We start from the raw sequence: 23,312 nt of genomic DNA, 5'->3' as shown, positions 1-23,312 counted from the left end.
GTTCAAAGTCAGAAGATTTGCAGCGAATCTGTCCCATGTGTGGTCGGAAATCTAAACTGTCCCTGCAAGAAGTAGAGAAGGGTTATATGGGCACAGAAAATAACTGATGCACTCTCACATACACATACCTGTACTTATCTGTAGACAACCTGATCCTTGCAGGCTGAGAGCATTGCTCACCTAGTGACAGTACTGAAGTAAATAAAAGCTAACTACAGAAAGTTGAGATTTTGGAAAAATATCTATCAGTTCTGGTTTGATACACACAGCTCTCTGACCTATAAACATAAGTACTTAAGTGTGTGTACATATGCATGTACATAGGCTTACTTTCATAAGATCCTCCTCTTCAGCCAGCTGACCACAGGGAAATCTGTATTTCGAGGAGTTGAGTGTGCTGCCCCTCTTTTTTTGCCCTTATCCTTTCAAACTTTCCTGAAGGTTTCAGCAGGGCACCTGAAACAGCTGACTTTTTCAGAGCAGCTCAGAACCAGTCTGATGCAAGGCCTTGTGTTCCTGACAGGCAAGGAAACAGTTAAGGAGTTATCTCTGTCTGTGGTATGGCAATGGAAACTCTTAAGCAGTAAAATCCATTACGAACTACCCAGAGAAGTTCCAGGGAACAGAATTTGTCCGGGCCGAACAACGAAAGACGAGCGCTTATCTTTTTGTGGAACATCCGTATGAAAGATGTGGCATTCTTTAAATATCTTGATCCTCAGTTGTTAGCAGGACTATTCATCCTACACCCTACTTCTGTACACAGGAAGGGAAGAGCTCATAGCAGAAGAATTTTCTTTTGGTGGTGGGAACAACTGCACGATGATTATTCCCCTGCTCCATGTGGGATTCCATCGGAGATCAAGGATGCCCTGGCAAGTGTTGGGGCATGACCACATGTTTGTGGGAGTCTCTCAGCTTTTATTAATTAGATTCCTGACAATGCAATAAAACCCTGTAGCAGAAAGCCACACTGAGCATTCCTGAATCATATGAAATCACTCACCATTTTATCTACAGGTTTTGAATTACAATCTCAACTTCTCATCAGAAAAAAAGCCCCAAAAGCCTAAAAAAACCCCAATAGTGCATTTGGGCAGAACTGTGCAGTGTACAGAAGCATTCTTTCAATTACACAGCATCTTACAGAACACACATACTGTAACAAAAAGCAGAGCAGATACCTTTTCTGAGAAGGCAGTGCCCAGACAAAACCAGATGTTTCACCTCCATTATTAGAGGAACAGCTTTAACTGGACAAAAAAAGAAAAAAATTCCTGAACACTCAAAGATAGTTTAAGAGAAAAATAAAAGTACATTTGTAAACAACTTTAAAACAAGAGCCTTATGAAAATAATAAAGGTCACTGAAAGTTAAAGTGTTAAACTCTTCTTAGTCCAAACTGCTATATGCTACCCATGCAGGTTTGGTGGGTTTTTTTATGACACACAGATTTTGCCCCACAGAACACTTCACTGAGAAATCTGGGCAAATACTTCTTAAAATCTTGATGAAATTAAGGGAAAATTTGAAGACAGAAGGTCAAACTCCAAACTCCCTTTTTAAGTTACAAGAGCAATATAACTGAACTGTTGAATGGAGTCATGTTGCACAGTCCATGAAAGCATCGTACTTATTTTACAATCTGAGACCCCTTTTAACGTAAACCCTAAAAAGTCACAAGAAACTCTTAGAACAGATACTTGTATTATGTACCATTAAGTTAGCAACAAGTCCACTTTCCTTATTCAAACTTTTCCATAAAGTAACTTTTCATACACAATACTGATTTACTTTAAGAGAATCTCTTTTATGACAAGGCAAACTGTAAAACCTGTCCTGGGGAATGATTCTGTGTATGTAGTTATCAACCATGAGTCTGAAGTTGAGCATTAGTATTTATGTTGCTCTGCTTCATGCTTCAGCATCTGTTAAGCAAGCTGCTGGTCACCCAGTATGTCCATTTTGGTAGATGGACAGATGTATGTGAACAGCAATGCTCTGGATAACTTGTGCTATTCCTAATACTTCAATTATTTTCTCTGCCAATTACATTTTGCTATAAATACGTGTGCCCTTAAGTTGATCCCAATATCAGTTTCAGCCAACTAATCAAATTATCTGCTAAGGTTTTGGGAATGATAACCCTTCCTTTATTTAAATAAAATGAGGGAAGGGTTTCTAACTCCCAACAATAGATTTATTTTCAAGACAGGATGACACTGAACTGTTCATCATCTTTGTTGTTCACAGATAAGCACAATTGTATTTATGTTTGTTATCAGGTAGGCAGGAAGGGGAAGAGAAAATACTGTGAGGTTTTCACCATTAATGTTTTTCCAATTTCTGCTCATGGGCTCTTATGAATAATTATTCATTTGAAATAAGCATAAGTCAAATTTCAGATTACTTTTCTTGTATTTTGAGGGCTCAGCAGCTAAACTTCCATTTTCTATTTTCCTTTTGCAAAAGACTGTTATTAATACCCTGCCTGCAATTGAGTACATCACGAGCTGATGTAAGGAATAATCTCCCATCGTATCTTGAAGTGCCTCATTTTTGCACCACTTAAAAGTTAATTCATAATCCAAATAATCAATCTGCAATGTAAACAAGTAGTTATTTTCTCCCATGTAATGATGGTAAATAATGACACTGATCATTACATATTCTGCTCCAGTTCATTAAATGCAATTCTTCAGTCACAAAGGCAGCAGGCATTCTGTGATGGACTTCATTTGAACTGCTTTTGAGTGAGTGGAATAACTGAGATTCCTGATGGAGATCTAAGCCATTTCCCTCATTTTCTTAATAGCTTCTGCTATTTCCATACTCAACTCCATTTCATGATTGGCTATTTTAAATAAATTCATTTCCCCAAAACCTGCTCTCTCTATCCAAAACAAACTTACTTACACTTATGGTAAATGCTTTTCAGTAAGTAAGTTGTAAAAAAAAAAAGAAAAATAATATAATGCAAGAAGTGGTATGAAGGGAGTAAGAATTTTAAATTCTGTATTAATTTGCTTTCTGAATTTCTTTACAAAAAGATGCTACAGGGACAAAAGCTTTAAAGGTTTAAAACACACTTTCACACATTTTTAATTCTTTCTCTCTTTTATACAAGGGACCTACTTTGCCCAGTGAAACACCTTCATAACTTTGCCCAGCAACTAGATGAAATTGCATGCCATTCCCCCCAAGAAAGTACAGAAAATACAGCCTTTTACTTCAAATATTTTATGAATGCAAGAATACAAGAAACGTATTAGTCAAAACACTGGGCTATCAAGCACTGAACCAAAGATGCTGGCATCAGTTTGCCTACCATTTTGCATGTGGAAAAAATACACTACATCTACAGGCAAGAGGCATCACATCATGAATTACTGCAGGTCAGCCAGCATCACCTCTGCAGCTTGATGCATGTTGAAGTCCTGAAAATAATCATCATATGAATAGTTTGAGATGAGTCACTGGAACAAAACCATTCTCAAACAGGGAAGTTTTTGTTTTGCTCTTATTGAGGTAACACCAGAAACTAAAACCAAGATCTTACAATTCAGCAGCCACTTTGCTAGGCTAGCCTTCACACAGGGAGCATGCACAGAGCCACTGTTCTTGCTTTAAACTGAGGGCTGTTGGTTAATTCAAGTCACTGTTTTCTCACCTTATTCAATTAACCTGTTGAACTGGACATCCACCATAGGAAAAAGAAAATTAAATGATCTTAAGTGTAGCAGACAAATACAGATCACACCAAGAAGCTAACACTCATGAGTTGTCATAATAAGGGAAAATAGTAACAATAAAAAAAGAAAAAAAAAAAAAAAGGAAAAGAAATTATCAGTCTTTTCTGTGCATATTTTTCATTTGAAAGGTCCCAGGAAATCATGATGTGCCAGGCCGTTTCTGTTGCTGATTTCTGATGACCTCTAATTGTTTTTTGCATTGCTGATAGTAAGTTGAGAGACTTTTGTTTTCATCTAAAAGCTTTTTATGTTCTTGTACCAGTCGAGATGTGTTTTGCTGGTCTTTTTCATCCTGGTCCAGTTCTGCTATTAGCTCTTGTCTAAGAGAAAAAAAACAACAAGTAATTGTCATTTATAATCTACTGGTGTGTAGGTGACTTCATGTGTTTCAAATTAGTATTTGATTATCTGTCTGAGCTCATGGCTGGTGAAACAATGAGAAAAAAAGTTGATAAAAAAAAATCTTAATTTACTGTCTAGGGAAAAATTATCTTCCAAATAAAAATCACATTTAAACTTTAAAATACCTGCAAGTCACACCCTCACTCTCTAAAACTGTCCTTTATATAATAGCTTTTTGACATTGTTCTGCAGGTCACAGTAAAACATCTAAGGATCCACACAAAATTTCATATATACATTCAACTTTAATTTTGCTTAGCAATATTTACATGTAAAAGCTGAAAAGGTAACTTAGAAGGCAAAATAGCAATAATTCCGGTACCTTATCTTAGTGAAGTGCTGTTTTCTATTTGGACTTGAACTTCTTAAAGCAGTGGAAAAGCAGAATCAAGCAAATTATTATTTTAACTGTCATTTCACTTAATTTATGCTGTAAGTGTTCACTGTGTTTTTAAACAAATTTTAGAGGAACAAACACACTGATAAACTTGCTATTAATTAATCTGCAAAACTGATGTAGCAGTTTGTTTTACTATTTGTTTATGAAATGAAAAGAAGGCAAGCTGCCAGCAATATCTTAGCAGGAAAACAGTAGAGGATAAAGTTCATGTTAATTAACTGTTGCCATATGGTCTGAAATTACAGTTAAAGAAAACTTAATAATTCTGTAAAGGCTGAACTAATAACCACCTTAAATAGCATCAAATTAATCAATCACAATACTATTTTTTTTTTAACACCAATGGGCAATTATGTTCTGACTAAGAAAAAACATTTTGAGAGAAATGTGTATGCAGATTTCCTAGGAAAAATGGTAAAGTATGAATCAAAAGTTTTTAGAGAGAAACACATTTTTATATAATTTATTGACCTGTAGGGACAACAGAAACTCAACCAAAATTAAGGTCTCAGAATAACAGAATCATAGAATGTCTTGGGTTGGAAGGGACCTATAAAGGTCATCTAGTCCAACCCTCCCACAGTAAGCAGAGACATCTCACACTAGACTATATTGCTCAGAGCCCCATAAAGCCTGACCTTGAATGTCTCCAGGGATGGGGTCCCCACCACCTCTCTAGGCAATCTGTTCTAGTGATCCACCAACCTCATATTAAAGATTTTTTTCCTAACATTCTATTTCTATTTAAATCTGTCCTTTTCTACCTTAAAACCATTATCCCTTGTCCTGTTATCACATGCCCTAGTGAACAGCTCTTCCCCAGTCTTCTTATAGGCCCCTTTCAGGTACTGGAAGGTCGCTATAAGATTCACCCGGAGTCTTCTTTTCTTCAGGCTGAACAACCCCAACTCCCTCAGCCTGTCTTCACACTAACTTCAGTAACTCCTCATGAAGTCTAAAAATTCTAGTTGCACTTGCAAAGAAATTGTTTGCACAATGCTAAACCAGAAGTGAATGGATGACAGGTTGATCTTACAGTAGCTTTTTGCCCTGTTCTGTATGTTATTTCTCATGTACAGGAAGTTCACACACACATTTTTCTAATCAGCTTTTCCACAAAGACCATGGCAAGCTCTTCACTAACAACTGCAGTGGCTTGGACATCAGTGAGCAGCAAGCTGGTTACTTGATCTAGTAGAGGATGTAATGGCCTCTCAGAACTGCTCCCCAGCTTCAGGAGACAGAAATGATGAGAAGCAGAACATATCAGAGCATTGAAAAATGAAGTTCCAAATCAGCAAGAGCTTTGGCCGTAATCCAACAGGACATGCAGTTGTTTCACTGATATGTGTACACAATGTGAGAGGAAAGAGGGCACAAGGTAGGTACATAATGGCTTTTAAGCAACACGTTCTAAACTCCTGGTAGAAAAACGGAAGATGTGTCTTGATAGTATTGTCGGTAAATGTGATAATTGACAAAAGTCTGATATAAGACAAAAACTAACTGCAAAATGAGTAACACTGACATACTACTCAAAATTCTGTAATTCTTTATCAAACTGATTATCTACAAATTACAATTGAAAATCTTTTACTAGACAATGTGTGAAATAAAATTACAAGGTTCCTCAGAAGTTCAGGTCTTCATCTGAGATGATGCAAACATCAGATGTATGTTACATACATGGACGTGCTACACACTTTGACTTGTCCAGAAGAAGAGTCTTGATATGGATTAAAACTTCCAGTTACCTGCTCTGAATCTCACACCTATGGTATCTGTATTTCTGAGGTTAAGGCTGGAAAATAATTATGGTCTATGAAATACTACTTCATAAAGGCTGAAATAACAGTCACAGGTAACAGACTTAGGGTAATGGAAACACACAGAAGAACAAAAAAGGTTCAACATGTTGCACTTACTTCCTCTGCAACAGCAATGCAATTTCTGTCTGAACTTTCAAATATTCTTGTGCCATTTTGCAATGCTGTTCAAACACAGCCATAGATTCTTTGGAGTTTGGGCATGGTGCTAGAGGCTGAAAATAAATCAGACATGTTAAAAACTAATGAACTGATATCTCAGTATACAGTGTGTTGGAATGTCTCTGCAGTGTATTTATAACATCTTTTAAAAACCAGTAAGGTTTTAAAAATAAGTGGTAAACCATGCCTTGGAAAATGTTACTGCACTAATGTCAAAGTCGACTCAAACCTCACATCTGCAGTTATTAATCTGATGCTCAGTTACAAGGAACAAAACTCCAAGTTGTGTTTAGTCCCATAGACAACAAATTAATACAACAATTTAATTCAGTAACAATCAAATAAATACTGTCTTATTTTGACAGTAAAACTCAGTGTACATTTGGTTTTAAGGATCATGTTTCCCGGGGCTTGTTTTTAATAGCTTGATCAAATCTCAGTCAACCAATCTCAGATTACATAATATATTTTTTTTAGCCTTGGTCAAAAATTAGACAGGATATAAACACAGGTAAGTATGCAACACTATACTTGCAGCCCAAAATTCACACATTAGAATGAAATGCAAGATGAAGTATCTAATAAACATATATTTATTACCTGTAACTGATGATCTAATGTAAGGTATGCCATTGGGATGGAGTTATCTGACCCATTGGTCTCTGTAACAACACCAAGAAAATTGTAATGTATTTCCAGAGTTAATTCCATTCTTACAGGACAAAACCAAGAATACTAAGTCATTTCACAAAACACAATCTGAATGTGGAAAGGCAAATGGAAATAGCAGCGTTCCAATCCCCAGGCACGTGAATCATTTTGTTTTTCTGATAAAGTTAAGAACTTCAAAAGTATGGCCTATCACACCAGGAAGAAATAAAGATGAAGTTTACCATCCTACACCTCTAGAAGCCATGTAACAGCATACAGATTTAAAAAATACTATTTTTGTAGTTTGTAACCGCATTCTCTACTTATAAAAAAATTGCCATTTCATTCTTGTTTATGAAGAAGATCAGCCAGCCAGCCCATGCATCTAATGATTTTAAAATTAGAAGCTGTGCAAACCAGCTCTGCCAAAACAAAATAAGCACAACCTTCTGCTCAGTTTTGAAACCTACTCCCAGTGAGGTCTGGAAGTACCTTCCTCACAACATGCTCTAGGACTTCTTCTCTGCTCTTGGTTATTGGAACCCAATAACCAATCTACCTCTTGGGCCTGGCTGCTCTCTTCTTACTCTGGATTTCTCTAGTGCTTTCATTCCAGATTTAACAAATTTCTCAATTCTTATAGATCCTCTCTTTTGACAGCTCATAATCTAGAGATCACAAAGTTACTGTTAAGCGTTAAGAGACATAGAAGTAAAGACACATGGATAAACTACCAATTTTATAGCTGCATTATTGCTACTAGAGGATTATATGGAGGAGGGTAGGTGGGAAAAAAAAGGGGCTGCTTACCCATACCCCAAAAGCACCTGCCACAGAGTAGTCGTGGTAGAGAAACTAAGGTGTTGCCCTCAAAGACTATGCTATCTCCAAGAGCAGCTTCAAAAGGAAACAGAAATAAGAGGGTGGGAATGGAGAAAAAGTGGTTAAGTGTATGCTTGTAAGGAAACTGGAAGGTGGTACAAAAAAAGAAAAAGAAAATAAAACAACCCTAAAGCCAAAAGCTTAATCACCACAGTATCTTAAATGAGAACAATCTAAAAAGTCCTTTTCTACTTTAGACTATTGCCACATATGGAACAGTACTACAGCAAAAAGAATTATTGCAATGTTTCCAATACATCAATACATGCAAAATACTTCAGATTACATTCCTTAGCATTTCAGCACTGTGTGACAGAACTGTAACTTCCTGTAACTGACCAGATTTGGATTTTGATTTTGCCTCATTAACTCAAAAACGTAGACTCTTTTATGGAAAACGTAAATGCTTTATTTCTTCTTTAGAAATTCAAACTGTTGGTTTTTCATGGACTGCATAAACCTAGCAAGAAAAAAAATGTACATGTGGTGCATTTTGTATTTACCTGAGTATAAGGTGAGAGATTTCTGTGGGCCAGAAATCAGACCTGACTTCTAGCTCTAGTGCTGTGCTGCATCAAAGGCCAAAGACTTGGCACAAACTGCCTTTGAACAGACACACAATCAGCAACTTTCAATTCCCAGTAAACTATTGACTGAGTAAGTGCTCACTGCCTAAAGCAATTCAGGATCCATACTACACAAAACAGGGCACAGGGTGGCTGTGGCAGTGGGCAAGGGCTTTGGGAAATTAAGAGTGACAAGGCATAAAGTGTGATCAGGCAAAATGACAATGGACAGAAAGAAGTGCAGAATCAAAATAGAAGAGTATGTTGTCATCCCACTAAAACAAGGGGAAGAAAAAAAAGTACACCTCTTACATACAGAATCACCTTATATTTGGTAATGTACAAGTGTGCCTAAATATTGCATATGCTTGTGCAAAAGCCAGTCCACGTGTGAGTTTCCATTTTGGATTTGGTTAGAGGAAAAGAATGGGAGTCTGATTAGCCAAAGATGAAACAGGTCACAAGAAAAATTTGAGGCACTACAAGGTACCAGCTTGAGACTAAGTTTATGGTTCAACATGCATGTTTTGGTAAAAACAGTGTAATTATTATTTATATTATAAAAAGAAACTTGTGAGAATCCATTGTTTTAATGCGGTCCAGTACTGTTTTTTTCCTGAATGGAGTGTATTATGACTTTTAAAATTTAATTCAACTATTATGTTCATTCTTAATTATCCAGTAGAAATATTTGCAACACTTCTGCAGACACATATTAGTTCATTTCAAAACAGTAAGATCGTGTGATCATGTACATTTTGCATAGGCAAAATTAAACACAGATAAAAATAGAAAGAATGTATTCCAGCTGATACTCACCTACATAGCATTTCATTCCAGAAGTCAGAGAAATTAAAGCTTTAACTGTGCATTCATAATATAAATGCACAAGACGAAAATGCTCCAAGATGTTAATTCCCCTTATTTCCCAAAGTCACACTACAGCCGAAAACCATTGCTAAAAGATCTGCATTACATACTACCATCACTGCATATGAACAGTACTTCCTTCCAAGAAAAAAGCTTACAAGTTTATTATCTATATAAAGAAGTTCTTTAAGCCAGTGTGCAAAGCAAAGCAGTAACAGATCTTGACTTAAACTGCTTAATTTTCCTTAATGTCTGGGTACACTCCCCACACCACAATCAAACACATATTTTTTTGTTTTTTACAGGTAAAAAGTTAACTAATGAACAAAGGATCACCTGCATCATCAGGTGTCCATGGATTACGAGTTGGCTTTTCAGAGGTTGGTCCCGAGGTAGTGATCATTCTCACACTAGGACTAGATGACCTACTGCTGTTTCTACTCTCCTGAAATGACAAAAGAAAACAAAATAAAATTACAAGAAAAGTTAACAGGAGAGTTTGAAGTGCTCATTTTAAAAAACAGTACTAAAAAAATAAATGTGAAGAAATCTGACCCTATAATCTTCCCAAATACTCTCTTCCCCAAGCTTTCCCCTGAAAGGTCTCCAGATTGTCTGATAAACCTTATATGCATTTCGAGGATTATTTCATCCCCATTTCTACTCCATCTTTACTGTATAAAAAGAAATGGATACAGGTTGGCTATTCAGCATAACAATAAGCAGTACTTAACAATGTGTTCAAGATCTTTATATAAAAGTGCAACACAATACCTAGTAATTTTACCACCACCATTCAGTGAAATCTAGCAGCTTCATAACATAAGGAAGATATAAAGTTTGTTTCCAATGTTTAATCAGTGAATGGAACTAGATTCAATCAAGGGAATGCAGCTTAGGATCTGCAATAGACTGTGGTGTATTAATCTACAGTTTTCTTCTGGTTCTTTGATTCATCTTCAGAAACCATGAAAGAAATGTTTAATCAAACCAGATCAATCAATTAAAGCAATTAGAAAATGAGCACATTCTCTTAAAGTGAATTAAGAACTAAAAAAAAAATACTGTTGGGAGTTCCTTTATGTACAGCTTGACTCCTTCAATCCTTTTGTTTACCGAAGCACAAGAATATAATACACAGTTCATTATTCTACTGAGCTTCTTTTTCAGAATTCTTAATTACAATATATATTCTTGTATTTCATATAACCCCTCACTAAAATGAAATTGACACAGTAAAGGGTTTAAGACCATAAACCATAGCGAGTTTTGCAGGAAAAAAATTAATTGAAAAATACTATTAAAACATAACTACTTTCAATACAGTGTATTTATATTGAAATTATTAATTTTATGTCCCTATTTTTCAAAAGAAGCACTCAGTTATACTTTAACTGGAAACTGTATTTCTCTATGACTCTAGATTCCAAATATCCTATATTAATTTAATTTTTAAAAGCCAGGATCTCAGTCAAGTAACAATCAAAGCGTAACAAGATTCTACACATGGAAATATCCACTAGTACAACTGAAGTATGTTTCTCCTGTAATTTTGATTAACTATTTAGTGCTTCATGTTAAGAGCTAGAAACAGGGCAACAGATGACTGCATAAATAAGCTGATGGGTGATATTATCATGATGGGGACATCAGACACTTTGAAAAAGCTTTTTTTTTTTTTTGAGTTTGGGCTTATTGCTGACTGCTACTGTCCTCAGATATGAATGATAAACACTGCTGATGCCAGAGGTCAGAAGATAGAGCAAGCACTCTTAACAGTGTGTGAGTCCTTTAAGCAAAAAGATTTCTTGAGTACCTACAGCTGATGACAAAGAGCACCTCAGAAATACTCTTAGTTGCAGCAACTTCTTGCTTGCTGTATCAGATTAAACCACCAGAAAAAAAACAAACCACAACCTTGATAACACTATTTAGAGTAAATTGCTAGAAACAGAAGTGAAGCATTTGATCTGATGTTTATCTTAAAAGCACTGCAAAGTCCAAGAAAACTTCCCAAAACTGAACACCTGTTGGGATTACAGAATCCGAGCAAGCACTGAGTGAGATGCTTTCGGTCTCCTGGACACCAGTCCCTGTGACAGGTAAGCCAGTGACTGTTCTTTAGCAATCAGTTTCTGCTACTCTTTCATGGGTGTCCTTTCATCCTTGCTTCCTCCAGGTATCTCAGTGAGCTCAGACTTAGTAACAGGTTACTCTCAAATCATCTTTGCCAGGTGGCCAAATGCCCATGGCCTCGTTAGGTTCTTAGCTTCTATTTCTCAAAGACCTGCAGTCTTGAAAAGCTGGCATGTTGTGAGGAACAATCCCCACCTCCCACAGTGCTCCAGTTTAATTTCATTGGGCAACCCAATGTGAAGAAATCTTCATTACAAGCTCTCTCTCCTCAACTGCAGATTTCATATTGCTGTCAAAGGGGAGGGTGAAGAAAAAAAGTATATGTGACCAGTGTCACAGTCTCACAGACAGAATGATTTCATGTATAATATCAGATTCCCCAAATAATCACACTTAGGCTATCTTGCTGCTCAACCGTTCAATACAGTAAATGGTTTTCTTTAATATATACATTTTTTTTCCAATTCAAAGTAAAAAAGAAAAAAAAAGTTTTAAAAAGGTAGTTTGATATAGCATTAGCACTGTGAAGGATTATGTACCAACCAACCAACCCAGTAAGATACACTGGCAAGGACATGGATACCTTTATTAGACATCTGATCACAACCTGCAATTCTTGAGTGATTATGCCAATTAAGTTACTTAGTATTTGTATCAAATATCACATTCTGTAAAGACTCTATCCAGTGCAAAAAGCAGATCTGTCATGTTCCTTCAAGCCCCCAGAAGTTTTTATAGCTGCCATTTAGAGCCTGCACATCTGTTTCTGCATTGCAAAAGTGTTCAGGCAAGAGCAGTAGTGCTGGACAGTCGGCAGAACACAGCATTTTGAAATGCATGTGCAGGGAAATGGAAAAGCCGGAGAAACAAGTCAGTGCCAAAAAAACATATGTGGAAAAATGAATAGAGCATCACAGAATATGGATGGAAACAAATGGAAATGTAGCATTTTTACGTTTACAGAGAGGGTTGCACCAGTGCTGCCCATCTTGCTTTGAGTGAGGTCCAGCCTAAGGTCACCAAGCGCTAGAGAAATCTGTGAAAATCTGGACTTAAACCATTGTTCTCAACACTGCATCACTCCAACAGCTGACCCAGTGATGGAAACCTTTGGCTAAGCCTATTTTCCCATCTAAACTGTTGATGTGAAAGGGTCAGTTGAGTAATAAAATCATCTACAAAGCACTATGACTGTCTGCTGTTTGGTAACATCATTAAAAGCAATACTGGAAAATGCCTTAAGTATCTCAACAATGTAAATATAGCAATTATCAGCCATACAAACTTCACAAAAATTATTCTAACAGTACACAGAAATAAAAATACACATAAAATAATGAAACATATAAAAATGCTAGATTAGAACAGACTTGCAGGTAAGCAGGAAGACCAGAGTCTTAGTCTACCGCTTCAGGTAAACACCTGAAACTTTGGAGTATTTTTTATTATTATGATAAAGTTTAGTGTTTTTCTCCACCTTAACAAACATTCCATTCTGAACTGGAAAAACCTTCCTGATTAAAAAAAACAGTTGTAACAAAAGAAAACCACATTTACTGATGAGATTTCTGATCAGCTTTAGTGTCAGTGAAATAGCTAAAAAAATTAAAAAGACAAGCAGAACCATGGCAATCCTTCAGTTTTACGCAGGACAGGGGCTTCCACGGGCTGGGTGTGGGAATGGAGGCAGGCAGTGCCAAGGGGCTCAGTGAAGAAGGGTGTGCTGCAGGGTGGGTGTAAAGGAGAATGGAATGTGGGGAAGAAGGACATTTGCAATGAAGAGAGAGGGAAGGGGATCTTCACAATAGAAATGATAACCTAGTTATGGTTTGCTGCAGATGGAGGGATACAATACATTTAGCAGAACTAGGCTAGTCACGGATGTTTATTCTGCTTTGGCTAGTAGACTGCTTACATGGATAGCAATTCAAGAGTTTTAATAAAAATTCAAGGCAGTGAGGTCCAGGGCTATAGAAATCCATAAAGAGTAATCTTAGGTCTTTTTCTATAATTACATTGTGCTTGCTTTCTTGTTTTCTGATTGTTTTTAAAAATACACATAAATATGCAAGCCAGAAGTCAGTGTAAATTTCAGCAGACTTTTCTCTTTTCATACCAAAAAGGGGATGAAAATTCATTTTGCATTTATATGGACAGTAGAAAAGTTTCCTCCAAAGTGCATTTTTAATGCCTGTTAAAATATTATATTTTCCAGATTTTATTATAATGTTTCCAAAACGTGAAAGATATAAGCAGGTAATTCTTCCATTTAGATTTCCAGTATGTCCACTACTGGAAACAAGAAAGTAAAATGTGATTCTGGTACTTCAGAAACTGGTAAGGTAGACAAGCTTTCCTATATCCTCCTGGTCACAAGAACAATTTAGCCAGAATGTCCACACAAGCAGTGGAATAGCTTTCAAAGAAAGATTATTGGAATAGATATTATTATATGAAGTAAATGCTGAAATTCTATTGTTTCAAATCCTAAGTATTCATTAAGATGAACAGAATGAACAATTTAATTTTTTTTAAAAAAAGCTTTAATTAAAATCTACTCATATATCTATTAGTGCAATTTGTTATAACTGTTGTACTGTCACTTAATTTTTTCCCCAAGTCTTGCATATTTTTAGTTCTACAATTAACTTTACTAAATTCTGAAGGTTCATTTCTTTTTAACAAACCTGTCTTCTCTGGTGATAGTAAGATGTATTTAAGACTCACTTGTTACTTTCTGGTAGATGTACATACTAAATTCTATTAATAATACCTGGGGGTTTGATTAAGTTTCTGTGGGTATCGCACTTCATGGAATTAAAGAAGGATCAAATGTTGATCTCTGTGATAACTACACATCCCCAAAATTACCACCTATTTTAGATTATTGCAGTAGGTTGTTTAATATGGAAACCTGAATAACCTGATGAATATGCTAAGCTCCAGTTTCCACATCCAAATACTAGCAGGGATCTCAAAATTGCCAGTTCACACTAATGACCAAATAGCCCCTGTGAATTACTGAAACAGACAGCAAAGCAATTAGAAACACAAAATAAACACATCTGAATAAAGCATTAGCTGTACTTTCCTCATTTAACATGTTCTTAGTTTAATTTGTTCTCAGTTTAATTTCAATTTTATGTGGCACACCCCTGTGTCTGCTACCATGTTATACCACCAGATAAGAAGCTATGCTTTTATTAAGTATCTTATTGAGTCTTTTTTTAAACAAAACTATGTGACAGCCCCCTCCTGTAAACCTTTCACAAGAAATAGAGGGATACTACTGTAAGGTACTATTCAGGGTTCAGAGATTGATAATAAATATATTTATAATACTGATGCATATTTTTAATTTTTATGCAAAAAGTGAGCTTAATGTATGTGTAACTGCTCCAGACAATCATAAGTAGTAATTACAATTGTTTTCTACATATAGAGAGTAAAAAAGGCTTTTCTGCATAACTTCTGCCTTTAGCCAAATTAAGTGGTACACAAAAACTGTGTGTACATAAAAATGACAAATGCTGCTCGAGCTATGCAGAAAACACTTCTCATCTAGAGCTCATTCATAGATTACTCTCATGGAATCTCATTTAAATGCAATACAAATGACTCTACAATCTGACAAGCTTCCACACAATTTCTATGAAAGCATCGAAGGTGAAGATTTCCAGATCAGTTTCCCTGTACAGATTTGGTGTTGACTTTAACTGAAAGATAAAGAAGAGATGAGAGAGACGTTTACCTGACTGGACTCTGTTCCAGCAACACTAAGATCTTGAATGGATCTGCGCCTCTGCTGTCCGTTTCCTGCTGGGGAAAAACAAAACAAAACAAAAACAAACCAGTGAAATCTATTCAGAGCAAAATAAGAAGGGTGAGACTGCTGCAGAGGAGCTTGGAATTTGTACAAATCCACAGAGAGAAAGTGAGAGAGGGGAAGAGAGAGACAGCTGCAGAATTTTAACTCAAAACATGCTGGCCTGTCAACAAAAAGTACACCCTAACACAATAACCACTCCTACCACATGAATAGCTGCTGCACGCTACTCCACCATCTTCTGTCACATGTATTTGGTCAGGCTTAGTACTCAGGGCTGGAGCTGATGACGACATCTATTTCAAGTGCGTTACGTTATGGGGATTTCTAAAAGCCAGACTGCAAAGATAACAGGCTGCCAGCTTGAACCTGCTGCTCTTCGGCGTGCTCAAGGAACACAGCAAGGACTTCTGCCCATGTCCTGCTGCCCTCAGGAAAACTAGAGAAGCGAAAGTGCTTCCTTCTGGTGTTTGTCTCCTTCAGATGAAAGAAACTAAGTCCCATTCTCACGCTGTGAGACGTGTGAAAAGGGGACTGTTCAGCTAATTCACATCTCACCATCAATCTATTGAGCACAATGCTGTAATCTTTTCCTCTTCTCTTTCCACCTGTTCGTAATTATCCACCAGTGACAGCTACATAAAACAGTTTAAATGTTAACACTGACAGGCAATCAAAGGCATTTCCAGGAAACCAAGTCTCCTTAAAAATAAAAGGAGATTATGCAACGGCATCTCCCTGGCTACTTTGATTTTTATTACGGTGATTGTTTACATTATCTCTTAAGAGCAGGTCAGCTGTCCAAAAGGAAACACAAAAATGTCCTGAGTAACAGCTGACAATGCTCAAAATTCTTGCTCTTAGTTCTGCATTACGTAACTTTTCTACTGGAGGGGAGCATCTGAAACATGTCATGCAGCCGCAGCAGCCCCTCGCGCAGTGACCCCACACCCCACAGCCAACCCAGCTCACTCAGAGCCCTGTAACAGGCATCGCATTTTTAACCTCTAAGATACTTCTTGTTCAGCATCATTTCCTTATGATTCCACAGCCTATCTTGACAGGTGTTCGGATTTGCAACAGTCACTACAAAAATATTAGACTATTTAATATTAATCAATAAATTTATTTGTATCATAGCTAAATTTTTAAAATATAAAGTACTATTACTGTAGGAACACATTACTGCAAAACAGCAATCCAAAATTCTCAGTGTCACTCCCAAATTTGTCATGATGTTTTATAGTCTCTTTTAATAGAAATGTATATAGAAAGTACTATGAGAAACAAGCATATAAGAAAACAAAGGATTCTAGAACAGGAGTATATTCTTTGCTCTGATTACAAATGCATATGAGTGGCAACTTTTCTGTGGTCTTAATGTTTTGCTTCTGAAATGGAGGGAAAGTATATACTTACCTAAGCAACAGTGGCTATATTATGTTTAATACTCCAGTATTAGAGATTGTGTGAATGATAGGCATATGTCAAAATATCTGAACTTGTTCATTTGCAGTTAACTTTTTCACTACCTAATCATTTAACAAACAAGACTATATATTCAATAGAATAGATACTTCATCTGGCTGCCACAGCTCATCTCAATATTCACAATATGGGCCATCCACCCACGACTGATACAAAATTATTTGCACATTTCATTCAACAACACTGTTATAAAATTAGCTCAGCTGAAATAGGCTTGCAAAAATATCTGAAATTCTCATTTCAGATTAGCAACATTTGTGAATTTAAAGAACCCGGCACATGTGTTGCTGAAGTATTAGAACATGGCTGCCAAAAAGTTAAAATAATCAGGGTGGGGTGCAAGGAAGAAAAGAAATTGCCTTAGGGGGAAAAAAAAGAGGACAAAATTTCTGTGTTGTAATAAATGAACACCTTTAAATGAAATATCTTCAAGTTAGTAGCATGAGGGAAGAGCAAGCTTTACTAGGCAATGACATTTTAATTAGTATAACTACTGCAGACATCTGGCAAATAGCTTAGACAAAGCAGAAACAGACTACAAATCAACAAATACTTATTGCTCCAGATTCAAGACAAACTTCAACTGAAAATTACACTATACAACATATAATTTTGATTTGAAATGATCGCTGCTACTTCTCTATGGTTTCCTGCCACAGTTTTGTTCTTACCTCTACATTTATTTATGACTATTTTTTTCTCATTATAAAAATTAAGAGATTTGTAAATGCACAGAAGTTTCTATACAGGAGCTTCATGCACTACGTCAGGATTTCAGTGGTTCACAAGGTCTTAAGATTAAAAAACAATCATCACACAAACACACTTCCTGGCCAAAAAAACCCCAACATTTCACATATGGTTGTTTACTAAAATGAAATTAAAAAGAATCAGGAAAGCATTGTGTGCTGCCCTACATACTCCAGCAAAAACAAATTCTACAACTTATTAAGGCTTCTGATCACACCCCTGCCTCCCTGCCAAATATTCAGACCAGCTATGAACTCTTCTCCTTGCCCTTTAGCAGATCCTCATGTCTCCTTTTACACGTTCTTACTTGTGAACAGTACTCGCTCTTCCTTACGCACCTTCAAGACCCAAACCTCTCTCACAGTGCAGGATGATGAGTGAATGAAACAGTGCTAGAAGACATTTTAAATAAATTAAAACCTGGATCTGAACACTGGAAGAATGAGGTGATCTTGGGGAGAACATGGTGGGATTTCTGGCTTTTATTGGTTTCAAAAGTAGATGGAAAAATTACAGAACTAAAGCATCTATAATTCTTCTGCACTTTCTAAACACACACACAAAAAATGTCCCTATCCTGAGCAATCATTTATGCAGTGCCAATCCTACAAAAATCTTAATGCTGTGGCACAGTTTCAGATGACAAAATTGAAAGGCTAAATGCATGCCTGCTGTAATGTATGAGATGACTAATGTTGCCAGTGTAGAAAAGGCTGTACTTTAAAGTATATTCGTTAGATGCTGCTTGACTAGTTTGTATAGAAAAGCTGTTCAGATTATTTTTCATGATCACATTACAAACTATACTTAATTTTTTTTGTTTATTTACACTTATAGCTACTTAGGCCTTTTGTACTTACTAGGGTTTTTATTTTTCATATATATAAAAAAATAAAATGTTGGTGCTTATTGTCTATACTATACATACACTATACATTGAAAAAAAGTAAATCAATACTTCACTTGGCTCTCTAGCTGCAGCATATCACTGCTGAAAAGTCATTTGCCATGTTGATTCATTTTTCTGTTTCTAAATTTCATAAGCTAAAGACAGAAATTAGCATCTTGCATGAAAGAATGTTCAAGCTACCCTTATTTAAACCTATTTAGAAAGAAGAGCAAATATATATTAAAAACTACTACTTCTGTCAACATATTACATTCCACTGATAAAAATATGTATTTTACAACTTTGGTAGCATAATCAGTTCATGGGTGAAAAGCAGCTGAGGCAACACATTACGAAAAAGCCCAATGATAGCAGCTGGAGTACTCATACTTCTAAAATAGCCCTGCCCCAAAGCAGCTGACTCATGGTAACATGCCTGAGTGGTGCCTTCCCTCTCCGCAAAGCAGCTGCTTTACCATGTGCTCAGCAGAACCTCAGGCAGCAGCACAGCCTGGGTCTGCACCCAAGGACAGAGACAGGCTGCTGGCCCCACTGCCAGACATGCCCAGGGAAGTTCGGATGAGCTGGGAATGCGGCGGAAGCACTAAGGAACGTAAGGGCTTGGGATCGAGACGGAGGTACCGATTTGCAGGACTTGGAAGAACAATTAGCAGAGCAAAAGCCTGTAAACAGGTCAGGATTGAGAGCCTTGTGCTGAGAGAGTAAGGAAAGAGGTAAGAAACAGGCCTAGTTATATTGTCTTTAAAAAGATAACTAAGCAAGGTAATTTTGAATAACTGCTTTAAGAATACAGATAAATATAAAGAGTATACTGAGCAGATGATCACATTCCTGTCATGTAATGAATAATCTCTTTATTCTGGCCTTGGGATTCTTACAGGAAAGCTGTTCTGACAACCAGAATACTTCTAATATACAGCCCAGGTTTATCTGCAGGTAATTAACACCTTTTTTCCATAGTGCCAATACTGTCTTTCAGTTTTAGTTCTCTCTTTCTAGTTTTTAGCTGCAGATTCATTTAGAGAAAATAATTATTAATTTTTCAGCTTCCATTTTGTGGGCTAAAAAAGCCACAATTTCAGGCTGTTTTTTATATTCTCCATACCAACCTAGCAGGTCTTCTTGCTATTATTTCCGAGGGTATGTATGTTTCTTTTATATGGCTGCCCAGAACAGTATGTTGAATTCCTGATTAAACCTCAGCAAGGGCCTGTAAACAGTGTTAGTGCTTCCTTATTTATTCTAGAAATGAACCCTAAGATTTCAGTTTTTTCACAACTGCATGACATTAGTGGCTTATACCACCTGGGATTGATTTGCATGCATCTGCTATGGTCCTGTGTGTTCTTATTAAAATAAACTGTTGCTAGTGTATGACCCACAGTCCATGACCCTCAAATTGACAATATTTCTATTTTTTTTCCCCAGACAAAACAAAATTCACTCTATGTGATACTCTAATCCTCCTCTTTATGAATAGCTGCTTCTGATAAAGCAATTAACAGTGACCTTCATTATCACTTATTTAAGATGTGATTACCTTAAATTTTGAAAAAATTATTAATTATGTTTGCTCCAATCCTATACCCTTTTTTCATGTCTCCATGTTGCTGTTTCTCTTGTATCTATTTCAAATTCACTTGGAATTCCCATCCTGTCAAGTTCAATTAAAATAGTTCAGATGAAGAATATCTAATTGACATCCTCTGCCTAAATAAGTAAAACCAGTTAGACTGGTACAATGTATTTTGTGAAAATGACGTAACATTTTATTTCACTGAATTTTTAAAATTATTCTCTAAAAGTTTAAAAGTTTCTCAGAAGCCTCAGAGCTGTTTGTTACATGCAGAGAGTGTGCGCAGACCAGAGGCACTGAGGTAGCTTCTGGAGCTTTTTTACCTGGCTCTCATCATGTGCTAACACTGCAAAACTTGACAAATCTCTTCACTTTCTCTTTCCTTGCTCTCTCAGGATTTCATTTATGTCATGGCAGACCAGAAGTCTCTGAAAACTACAATGGAAAGCTCCACTAGGAAACTTGCTTGCTGATTTGTTCGCCTCAAAGCCAAATAGGTTTTCTTTTCATGGGTAGTGCCATTCTTCTTTGGAATCTCCTTTTTGACATTATTTTTACACATAAACTTCAATAAAGATATTTGAAAGAAACTTTTGTACAAAATTATCTTTTGTATTCAACTTTAAAACACCAAACTATGTCAAGACTTAGAAGGAAAATTCCTCAGATGACACAAATTTGGAGTAGGGGGTCCACAGTTTTTAATGGATCTCCAAATCAGCAGCAGATATTATTACTTGAATCTTCTGCCTTTGATAAATCATTTTGAAGTGACCTGTATCACTAATGGTATACCTATCACAGTTTGGAATTGATTATACTTATTTTTAGGCATTGAGAAGTATGAAATGAAAGAGACCTACTTTGACTGCAAAAAAAACTGAATGGGAAAGTAAAATTATATGCTGCTAGCTAAAAATAGACTTGGGACAGATAAGAATTATTTGTTAAAGTCCGAGCTGAAATTACCACCTATGGTGCCAAATAATGCTGATTTTCTTCCTGTCAGAAGCCTCTCCTAATAATTTTAGTTTGCATTAAACATGACAGAAATACCCCATGCAGACACATTTCAGATCTAGAAAAGTGTATTCAAATATAATGTATATGGAGATTAAGTGATATTATTTTAATCACAAGTATCTCATAGAATCATTAAGGTTGGAAAAGACCTTCAAGACCATCAAGTTCAACCGTCAGCCCTACAACCCCATGACGACTAAAGCATCTTCCAGAGCACCACATCTACCTGCTTTCAGAACACCTCCAGGGATGGTGCCTCCACCACTTCCCAGGGCAGCCTGTTCCAATGCCTCCCCACTCTTTGTGAAGAAATTTTTCCTAATATCCAACCTGAGCCTCCTCTGGCACAACTTGACCCTATTTCCTCTTGTCCTATTGCTGGTGACTAGGGAGAAGAGGCCAACACCTGCCTGACCACAACGTCCTTTCAGGTAGGAGTGGAGGCTGTGGAGAGCAATGAGGTCTCTCAGTCTCCTCACATAGATTTGAAGCTCTGAACAAAATGAATTTCAGTTTTTTGTTCTACTAATATTTGATTAAATTAAAAATGGGGGCTCAAACACAAAAAGATCAGGGTAAGAGAATTACCTAGATAGGAATTTTTCAACTGAAGTTGAAAATGAGGTATTGTAATCAAAGACTGCATGTATGGTTTTGCTCTATAATATAGAATCCTAACATCAGGATCATAAAGGAGAAACATCTTTTATCAAAAAAGTAAATTCTAAGATTGAAATCCTTTACTGATAAAAGTAAGTTTGTACTAAAATATCACACTCCTCTTTAGAGACATTATGAAAAAAAAAAATCCCAATAATTTCAAGTTCTGTCCTAAAGCAACTGGAGCAAGAAGTATTTTCAGCAGTCTGATCATTATTCCGGCATCTTAACCAATTGAACCGTTCACCTGGTCTGCGATACCTGGTATGATGATCTCAGGGACATCCAGAATGTTGCCAAATGAAGCAGTTTTACGATGGCCTCGTTTAGGCTTGGAATAAGCTGAAAAAATACACATATACAATACACATGCAAAACACTAAAATGGCAATAGCAAAATTATTAAATTCCTAATATTGCAATTTTCATAAACTTGGTTAAACTATAGTTCATGCAAAAATGTGTCATGCAGAATAAACTGCATTGCCTTCCACTCATGCTTACAGGTATTAAAGCAACTGTTAAAAAGCAAAAAATGCAGAACTAGCTGTCATTACAACACTGTGTAATTAGTTACAGTTAGCAACACAAAAGTCAAACACGGAAAGCAGCATGGCAACAAGAAAGGGAAAAACCAAATGTAATTATCTGGACAGAGGACAAATTAAATTATTTCAGATCACCCATATTTTCAGGATAAATTCTTGATTGCCTCAACTTGTTACATTTTCTCTTTAGTGTTGGGTACAAACTATTTTATAAACAAGATTAATAGTTGGGTACTTCTGTTTCTTTAAATCACATCCTATATATATAGGACATATAAAGGACATCTCATCTGTCTCTGAAAAAATGCTTACTCTCATTACATTTGACACTCATTCCTGCCTTCCAGTTTTCAGTACTATTAGTGATGATTTTTTGTTTTGCAAACTGGGTATCACTACCAACTGTTTAATTTTTGAATTATGTTCAAGAAACTTCATATACTTTGGAATAAAATCTAATTATACACTTTTTATTTTACTACTTGTGTACATTAAGATAAACAGTTTCCATTTAGAGAAAAGTCTGAATACATCTCCCAGAAGTAGAAGATGGCAGCACATCCATCTCAAACTTATTAAGTAATGGTGATGTGCATTATGTGATTTACTCTTACACTTAACCTAGTGATAGATAGAACAAGAATATTAAATAGCTCTTAACCTGATTTAACAACAGCCCAATTCTCAGTCAGCCACACAATTTTTTTCAGGTTCACATCACATTATTTCTTTCACACACTTAACAAAATTAAAAAACAAAGCAAACCAATACAGGGCTGTTTTAGCTTTTTTTGAAAAGGTTACAGTCAGATGGGTTTGATCTAGTTTCTTCTACTAGACTAGGCAGTCTAGTACTACCTGAGGTGATTTCTTTAAAAAAATAA

General features: G+C 36.2%; 1 protein-coding gene across 4 annotated transcripts in view; it reads right to left on the bottom strand.

Annotated features, from left to right (window-relative positions):
- Window positions 1-3,224: 3,224 nt before the first annotated feature.
- Window positions 3,225-23,312, bottom strand: part of MAP3K7 (mitogen-activated protein kinase kinase kinase 7) — a 42,077-nt gene continuing 21,989 nt past the window's right edge. The window contains exons 12-18 of one of the 4 annotated variants that reach the window (XM_010000494.1): window positions 22,142-22,222; window positions 15,399-15,466; window positions 9,848-9,956; window positions 8,004-8,090; window positions 7,143-7,204; window positions 6,480-6,595; window positions 3,225-4,072 (exon numbers count right to left, since the gene is read on the bottom strand). In XM_010000494.1, coding sequence (XP_009998796.1) covers window positions 3,892-4,072; window positions 6,480-6,595; window positions 7,143-7,204; window positions 8,004-8,090; window positions 9,848-9,956; window positions 15,399-15,466; window positions 22,142-22,222 — 704 coding nt within the window. In that variant the 3' untranslated portion in view covers window positions 3,225-3,891. Of the gene's footprint in view, window positions 4,073-6,479; window positions 6,596-7,142; window positions 7,205-8,003; window positions 8,091-9,847; window positions 9,957-15,398; window positions 15,467-15,678; window positions 15,714-22,141; window positions 22,256-23,312 lie in introns of those variants that run through there. The other 3 variants (XM_010000493.1, XM_010000495.1, XM_010000496.1) reach the window with 3 other exon arrangements.

Source organism: Chaetura pelagica, unplaced genomic scaffold, assembly GCF_000747805.2.
Source record: "Chaetura pelagica isolate M959 unplaced genomic scaffold, ChaPel_1.0 scaffold174, whole genome shotgun sequence".
In the NCBI taxonomy this organism is placed as follows: Eukaryota; Metazoa; Chordata; class Aves; order Apodiformes; family Apodidae; genus Chaetura; species Chaetura pelagica.
Note: the sequence above shows the minus strand (reverse complement) of the source record. Positions and strands in the feature narration are given on the sequence as shown.